The sequence below is a fragment of the Simochromis diagramma genome, unplaced genomic scaffold (genome assembly GCF_900408965.1).
Source record: "Simochromis diagramma unplaced genomic scaffold, fSimDia1.1 OVJJ01000816.1, whole genome shotgun sequence".
NCBI lineage: Eukaryota > Metazoa > Chordata > Actinopteri > Cichliformes > Cichlidae > Simochromis > Simochromis diagramma.
Genome location: NW_024386908.1, coordinates 11641167 through 11650326, shown reverse-complemented (window position 1 = coordinate 11650326; position 9160 = coordinate 11641167). Strand labels below are relative to the sequence as shown.

Genomic DNA, 9160 nt, shown 5'->3' with positions numbered 1-9160 from the left:
ATGTGCCATAAAGCTCAAATCATGTCAAACTGCAGCACCTGTGTGATGCCATAATGTCAACATGGACTGTTAGGAATATTTCCAGCATCTTGTTGAATCTTTAGAGAACTAAGGCAGCTCTGAAGGCAAACATTGGTCCAAACTGGTACTAGCGAAGTGTATCTAAAAAAGTGGCCAGTGAGTGTAAAGTCCCTTCACTGACTGCTTTCAAAACAAAAGGTTTTAAAAAAATAAAAATACAATCTTATGACAGCATTAGAGACTTAAGAGTTAAAAGTTGTTTTGCACTTGTAGATAAGTTATGTCAAGTGAAAAGTGAAGTTGATCAGTGCTTTATTTTGTTACTTCAACAGAAAAAAGAAAGAAAAATGTGCAACTTTTAAACAGTGTTGCGCAAACGTTTTCGAAACGATCTTGTATGTGGGAGGAAAGGAAACCGCACAGTGTGATCTGAAGTTGTTTAAAAGGTGAACGCAAATAGAAATGTAGTGCGTGAATACGTTGTAAAAACTATGATCGCATGGGCTAAGGAGTCGTTCTGAGAGCCGGTGTTTCCTTATGTTAAAAAAGGCTTATTTTGTTGTTGTTTTTTGTTTTGTTTTTTTGTTGTTGTTTTTTTACAGCCATAAAGAGTTTGGAAAAAACGTTCAACAACTCAGTGACTGTATTCTTCTCCGGCACCTCCAACATAGCTGTACAACAATAGCGCAAAATGACTCCTTTTTTTGGTAGCTACTCTAAAAAGTTCCCCTTTTTATTCAAAAACAAGTGGAAATATTCATGAACTAGTTCAGTGTTATACTAAAGCCACCAAAGATTTTTAAACCTTACCCCAAATAGAAGTTAAGCTGAAGAGAAGACAGAATGTCACACCTAGCCAGTGTGAAACAGCAAACGCTCTATTATCTTGTTTGAAAGTGATAAAGTGGTGAGCAAACAGAAATCCAATCCATCTACACCTAATGTTTAAATAACAAGGTCCGTTTCAAGGGAACAAGAAAAACCACATAGCAGTGCAACTGCTGTGGACACACTGAAAAAGCTACGTCTGCACTTCAAGAGGCTACAAAACACTTAATCAACCACAAACATTGTCAACAAGATCATTTATTTTAAGAAATTATATTAGTATTCAAATACTCATTAAATTAATCCCTTTCAAAACTGCTTCTGTCTCTAAACAAATATATACAAAACATCACAGTGAATTTGGTACATTTGGTTATAAAATCTTCAAATCTAATTTAAAAAAAATAAAAAAATAAAATAAAATAATCACATTTTTAACAACAAACATATGGAACAAACAAACAAACAAGAAGATCTAAAAATGGTTATTTAAGGCAGGGTACAGGTTATCAAAAAATTAGCCACCCCTCCCCCAAAAATCTGATCTACTACGTCCTTTTTGGTCACCATTGCCATTATGCAACACTATCACAACCAAGTCCCAAGAGAATCTAAAGATAGAAAGTTTGATTGAGAGCAAATCATTAAAGCCTTTTGATCAGTGCAGTCTACTCGTAAACCAGATTTAGCATCTATTTAATAGCATCCAAACAGAAGGAGAAGTGCAATAGGGTCCAAGTTTCCTTTCCCACATTGCTTCCTGCTCTGATTGAAGCATCATCACAGCAGCTCCTTCTTCCTGCTAATGTCTTCTTTAGTGAGATTGTTGCTGTGGTGGACAGATTCAGATAAAAGGCTTCTGGGTAAGAGGTGTACAATGGCCTTTCTGAGCACAAAAAGTGCAACAACTGTAAAGTCTCATCAAGATAGGAACATCAGCACAGGTGAGAACACATGAGTAGACAAGAGTGAACGCAAAGGTGGGCAGCACCTTAAAGGTCAGTCCTGCCTCTGCGGTATGCAGCCTTCCATCTCCAACACTTCAGGCCAGCCTTCAAATTTATTTGTTTCTGCGCTGTTCTTTATATGCTGAGAAAACAAAAATAAGATACATGTTAAAGGTTAAAGTCATAAAAGTCTCTCTTGTTAACAGCTAATGACATAAAAATAGTAAAATGTTATGATAAGAACAGACAAGGACCAGCAACCAACAAAACTGGTTTGTGGTTAAAGATGACAAATAGGCTGTAGAGTGAATATCTGACTACAAAATATGAATCCCTGAATGACTGATTGTGTGCAGAATCATTTTCTCAAGATTATTTCTATTAGGCTACTAGAAATAAAGTGTCAAGCTGTTTCATCCTCATATTTTGCTCTATGGCTCTGTGGTGTATGGATTTTTCATCTGATGTGCGAATGATCCCTGGTTCAAGGCTGGGAGGGGACACAATCTAAGCCCCATGTGTCACAAGCCCCGAGTTCCCGTTCCAAGACTGGATAAACAGTAGAGTTTGTTTCCAGAAGTGTCTTTGTCATAGACAGATAAGGTTTGTTGTTACTAAGTAACGCGTTACTGTAATTAAATTACTTTTCCACTGAAAGAGTAACTAATTACTAATAACTAATTACTAATTACATTTTTAGGTATTTTAATTACAGTTACTTACAATGTACTTGTGTTAAATAATTAAACTCGCTGAATATCATTATTTAATTTCAATAATTTATCTTCTAAACGTAGAAGTAAACTCTGCCGCTTTAACATCGCTGTAGTGCAGCTGCACGTCATTTCGCGCCAGTTTGCTGCATAGTTGTATTCTAAAGCAGAAGATGTCGGACTCGGCTGAAGCCTGTGGCTGTTTTATGAAATGGACATATTCCCGTCTCTTCACTTTTCTGAAACAAGCAGACACGAATATTACAGTAATATGTAAGCTATGTCCTGGGGAGAAACAACTATCGGCTGCTGTTAATAGCACGAGTAATCTACTGAAGCGCCAGACACGAGAGAATAGACCAGGGGTCAGCAACCTTTAACACCCAAAGAGCCATTTGGACCTGGTTTCCACGCAAAAGAAAACACTGGGAGCTGCAAATACTTTTTGACATCAAAATGAGGATAACACTATATTGTTTTTTTTTTTTTTTACCTTTATGCTTTGTTTGAACAACTAAAGTGTGTTACTTGTGAAATCCATGAATTGCTACAGAGAAAATTACATTTTATTTATGTAATTAACACATTTTGAACTCTTTAAGAAATAGAACAAAAGGAAAGCTGAACTAAAATGATCCATGTAGCAAACAAAAACTGTTATATCGCCTTTGGGCTTTTGGAGCCTTGACCTGACTTTAAAAAAAATAATAATAATTGGGGGGGAAAAAAAAAAAAAAAAAAAAAAAAAAAAAGCAAAAACAAAAAACACTATGCTGCTAAAAGAAAAAAAAAAGAAAAATAGACATTTGCAAAATTCTGCCTACATATGTATTTTACCTGGTTAATGTGTGTGGCGGGGCGTGGTCTGCAGCGCCGCTGCAGGAGAGGCGGACGCACCTGCAGCGGCACCCGCAATCACGCCTCACTGCCTTTACGTCTGTGCTATCTATGCTGTTGTTGGTGTGTGTCGGGCTGTGAGCTGAAAAGCTACAGCTGGCTGTATGCGTGCAGCCGTGTGTGAAAAGTGGTCAATAAAGAGATGCTAAAAAGCAGCGGGTCTGCCGTGGTATGTTTACAATGGGACTTCTGCTCCCGAACCTCTGTGCACAGTGTCTGCAAATCAGGGCTGTACAAAGTCACTTTCATCTTTACGCAGGACTGTAAGCTGTCATCTGTGAGGCGTGAGCGGTGTTTGTTTTTAACATAGTTCACGGTGGAGAACAGCTGCTGACATAATGTGGATCCATAATTGGCCTACCTGGGGTTGAAAGTCTCGATAAATGCACAGCGTTTCGGCGGGTACACCGGCTTCCGTGAGTGTGACGCTTATTTTGATTGATGAAAAAAAATAATAGAATATAATTTTATTTTTATATTTCAAGATCACAATAATCTTCCAATTTAGAACTACAAGGTAAAAAAGAACTAACATAAATAAAATACACTTCAGCTAAATACTTCTAATTTATTTTCCCAAACCACGCGGAGCCGCACTATACGGACTAAAGAGACGCATGTGGCTCCGGAGCCGCAGGTTGCCGACCCCTGGCATAGACGAGTCATTGTTCATCATCCATGGATAACACCGCGGCAACTCCTGCTAAGCAGGCAAAACTTGATTTTACTTCAGCAGCACAGAAAGCGTCTGAAGGTGAGCTTAAAAAAATGATTGCAGGCTACATTGTGGAAGAGATGCTACCGCTGCGTACTGTAGAGTCTCCGTCTTTAAAAAAATTATTTATTATTTAAAGAGTTTAATCTCTATTGTTTGCCCACTCAAGGTTTATAGGGATTTTAAGAAGTATTTAGTTAAATTACTTATTTAGTAATTAAGTTACTTTTCTGACACAGTAATTAGATAAGTATTTTAAATACAATATTGACTAAGTAATTAGTAATTAATTACTTTTTTAAAGTAACTTACGCAACACTGGTGGTGATACACTAGCAAACAAAGGAGCTGCTGAAAGTACCTTCTCATTTTGTTCTTTGTCTAATGTGCTGTAGCTTTGCTGGCAGTTTACATTTAAAGAGTATAAAGAGTAGGGCTGCAATAATTGATCTTTTATTAATCAGGAATTCTACTGATTATTCCATCGATTAGTTGAGTAGTAGGATAAGAAGTACTTTTGTCTTAATAATGAGCAATTATAAATATTCAAAAGAGAAAAACAGATGTTTTAAAATAAACTGCTTACACAAACACAAATCCATTTCCTAATGAGGGCTTGGGTCAGCATTCACTCAGTTTAAACATCACTCTTGTGGCTAGCTTAGCGTTAGTATGCTATCTGTACAGGTGCGCACAAAGAGCTGAAGTGCTCACAGCATAATCCAGTTGTTTTTTTGTCCTGGATGTAGTTTGCACTTCACCATTGTGCTCTCACCCTTTTTAAATAAAAGTAATACTTATATCCACGCTGTAGACTGCGTCACTATGTTCCCTCTCTGACTCACAAACGGAAATTAGCGGACAAGCTTAGATATCTGGATCTCGATTTCCATTCCTACATACAAGCTAAACTAAGGCATAAAACAAAATTGTTACTTCTTGTTGTGCTTTCCTGACACTAGTGTGAGGAGGAAAAGGGTTCTAATTTTGGATCTCCTGAATGAACGTGTTTTTGTGTGTCTGTATGCTTAAGTGTGCTAGTGAAGGAGTAGGTGTAAGCCTTTAAAGCCTTTATGGAGAAAAGCAAGTGTATCAGCATTCTTTGTGGTTTGCCTTGTGGTTTGATCTGAATGTTTGAAGAAAACACACATTAAGATGGTGTAGATGGTAATAAGGTCACTAATAATCTAGTTTCCAGCTTTTGTTAACTATGGGATTTTGTGCATCATCTTACCTGCTCAAATGGACTCTTGGTCTTGATGCCTTTCCCTCCCACAAAGATCCAGTTATCTCGAAAGCCCAGATTATTAATAGCTGAGCTGCCAAGATCAGCAATTAACTTCCTGGCTTCATCATTGAGTCTATATAACAAAGAAGACATTATGTCATGACCATCCCCGCAACTAGAAACAGCAAACATATTTATTGATCATGCGAGCTGAAATGCTCTTACTTTGTTGCGGAATCATCAAATGAGGCCATCATCACAACGGTCCCATCTTCAATTTCATTCAGGAATTTAATCAAGGGAGCCACATCTATGCAAAGTGACACACGGTTAACAAACTGTATGAACTGGATTTGTAAATGTCTACAAAAAAAAAAAAAAAAAAAAAAAAAAAAAAAAAAAAGAGTTCTCAAGTATACTCACCTCCAGCCCACATATCAAAATATTCTGTTTTGACAACTTCCCCTGTCCTTCCTATGGAAAAAACAAACAAACAAAAATACAGCTTTTCAGAATTAGGTTTGTAACTCTTGGAATTTAAAGTGGGGTACTCGAGTGGAAAACGTCACCATTAACCAGGGCGATGTTGATTCCTCTTCCCACGTTGTTCTTCACGCTGCTCATTAGTCTACAACCAAAAATATGAAAGGGGGAGAACATATGGATACATTTAAATATAAAAGCATATAAACTTAAGGAAATGAGTGATTTATAGAAGGATGGCACTTCGTAACATGTTTAACATACTATAATGTAGATTTCCAGGCAGGCCAGAATAATCAGACAACACTTTCTTTCTTATAACACACTGTCTCACATCCTACTTACACTTTGTCCTCCAGGCAGATTCTGGGCCCGACCACACTGGCTGCACCACTTGCCATCTTGAAGGCAAAATGTCCAGCTGAACATGCCTTGGACAGCCCACATTTATTCCTGACAGGCTTCGTTGCTGAGAACACAAAATTTGCCCAAACAGCACAGTATCAGGTCACAGGCAGTCCAATTACATTGTTTAAGGCTTTTCACAAACAGGCACAAATACGGGTGATCAAGGAATGGTACAGCTTGAACTCATCTAAAGGGGGTCTATTTGCACACTAATGCAATAGCTAAGATTAAAACACACAGTTAAACTCAATATCTAGATGTTTTCAAAAGGATTTAGCTACATTACAATCTGAGACAAGCTCCTCATTACCATTTTTATTCTGTCTGTTACAGAGATAGATAAAAAAAAGACAGAGGCACATCAAAACACATGAGTAATAGAGAATAAAAAGAAAAAAGTAAACAATTGAGAACACTTACAAAGGACACCTGCTGGCACAGATCTTGCTGAAAAGCAAAAAAGGAGACGTAGATGTAAGTAGACTTTATAATATCTAATATATTTATTATTAGGAATATAAATACAATTTTTATTATATTTTTATAAAAGTTTATCCAAGTAGCAACAATTAATACAGATAAGTAATAAGTGTGCAACATTTCTTTATGTCAAGATAAACTAGAGGCATAAAAAAAAATTACAACCATCAGTTATAGGAGTGCAGAGGATACTTTCAATGTGGAGGAATAGCAGCTCTACTCTGAGCTCCTCCTGGATGGCCAAACTCGTCACCCCATCTCTAAGGGAGAGGCCCCACAGCCACCCGTCGGAGAAAGCTCATTTCTGCTGCTTGAATTCACAAGCTTGTTCATTTGGTTACTACCCAAAGCTCATGAACTTAAGTGAGGGTAGGGACGTAGATCGGCTATTAAATCGAGAGCTTCACGTATACGCTCAGCTCTCTCTTCACCGCAACAGACCGGTACAGCACCAGTCTGTCTATTGATCTCCCGCTCTCCTCTCACTTGTAAACAAGGGCACTCCACCCTTTTCCAGCTCAGGACCATGGCCTCAGATTTTCCACCTAGAAATTCTGTCCATAAAAATCATGAACAGAATCTGTGACTTAGGGCAGCCCTGGCAGCCACCGGGAACAAGTCCAACTTTTTGCTGGCTTAGCGGACCAAGCTCTTGCAGCGGTTGTATACGGATCAAATGGCCCGTAGCAATGGGCCAGACAACCCATGCTCCCAAAGCATCTCTCACAGGATACTCCAAGAAACATGGTCGAATCTCTTCTCCAAGTCAACAAAACATATGCAGACTTGTTGGGCAAACTCCCACGCACACCCTTAAGTAACCTCGAGAGGGTAAAAAGCTGCATTTTTAAAAAAAATTCTCCACTTTCAAAACATGATAATGAACACTAAGTTCACAAAAGAAATGAATGTTTCAGCTTCTTCTAAAACTGTGCCAGACAGGCAGATAACCCTCCTGGAGGCAGGAAAGAAGAGAAGGGCCTATGAGATAAAATACTGGCTGGCGGCTCACAACTGACTTTAATCCATTAAAATGAATAATTTATTAATAATATATGTAGCAAACAATACATATACCTTTCAGCCCAATTGCATTACAACCCATTATATCATGAACTGAAACCTGTGACTGACATTTTTTGTCTTTTTCCTGTATATAAATAAAGATTATTTAAAAGCCATAAAGTGATGACCCAATGAATAAAGAAATAAATTAACCAGGATGCAGGACATGCCTGACTTAAAATGTCCCTGCAGACAGAAAGTAAACAAAGTAAATGACTGTCTGCTTTCCTTTACAGATGATTATCTCCCACCTACACTGCTGTTCAATCCAGTCTTACAGGAAAGGTTACTCACAAATCACATTAGCCAGTTTAAAATCCGTATTAATCTCGAACAGCTGAAAAGCCAGGAAGACAGCCAGTAGGAATGCAATGACCAACACTGTCAACTTGATAATTCCTGCGAAGAGAGGGAAAACGGAGAGGTGCGGTTAATCAGCCATCCGAATCACTGATGCCAAATGGTTTTAGATAGCAAACATGTTTGTTTAAATGTTTATAGTAAATATATCTGACTTACCAGTAGCCCTAATCATCTTTGCGACTCTCCAGAATATTTTACAAACAGCCGACAACCTGTAATATCAAATAAAAGTGTAGGTGTCTGTATGTGTATATCAGTGACTGTTTTCGACAGTCAATGGTGTATATCTGCGTGGCTTTATAGGGTGGTCTAGAGGGGGAAGTTAGCTTGTGCTGTGTGTTATTTATAGGAGTGTCTAACGCCGAAACACAGTGACCTTGCGCTTTTTCTAATAACTAGTTATTGCGACCGAATTAACGAACAATGTAACGTATGTAAGCACGTAATGCATTTTAAAAGCTATATTTTGAAAAGCTAACTAGCTTTTAACCCCGTGGATAACTTCTTCGTCTTTGACAGGTTTTACTCACTGACACTGGAATGACTGCATCTCAGCCTCTACAAAAGACAAATACGTAGTTGAGCTTTGAGATAAATGTTCACGACTTTCTCACCTGTTTACGTAGCAAAATACCAGTGGACTCTCCGGTGTGGTTCTTTTAGGACAGGCTGACTAACTTATGATGATGGCGCTGATACGCGTCATGACAGCTGGACTGTGGTGGAGGAGCAAACCGTGAAAAAGAGGCGCCACTCCGCCGGAAAAAGGAAAGACGAACCGGAAATAAAGCGCCTGGACAGTACAAAAAGGAGCAGCTTCCGTAATTATTAGCGTAATTATTATATATAATTACGCTAATAATTACGAAAGCTGTAATTATATATACGAAAGATATATATATATATATATATATATATATATATATATATATATATATATATATATATATATTTTTTTTTTTTTTTTTTTTTTTTTTTTTACTTTTTTTTTTAACTTTTTTTTTTAATGATT

At 37.7% G+C, this 9160-nt stretch overlaps 1 protein-coding gene across 2 annotated transcripts; it reads right to left on the bottom strand.

Moving 5' to 3' along the window:
* Nucleotides 1-316: 316 nt before the first annotated feature.
* On the bottom strand, nt 317-8888 carry fam3c (FAM3 metabolism regulating signaling molecule C). 2 transcript variants are annotated; one of them, XM_040035819.1, is made up of 11 exons: nt 8763-8888; nt 8305-8360; nt 8080-8184; nt 6661-6687; nt 6178-6301; nt 5919-5977; nt 5773-5823; nt 5575-5659; nt 5356-5482; nt 1841-1938; nt 317-1678 (listed from the first exon to the last, which is right to left on the bottom strand). In XM_040035819.1, exons 2-10 carry the CDS (start codon nt 8318-8320, stop codon nt 1849-1851), a joined length of 684 nt encoding a protein of 227 aa, XP_039891753.1. In that variant the 5' UTR covers nt 8321-8360; nt 8763-8888; the 3' UTR covers nt 317-1678; nt 1841-1848. The 2 variants fall into 2 exon arrangements, with proteins under 2 accessions (XP_039891753.1, XP_039891752.1); XM_040035818.1 differs by having other exon boundaries at nt 317-1938.
* Between the last annotated feature and the right edge of the window lie 272 nt (nt 8889-9160).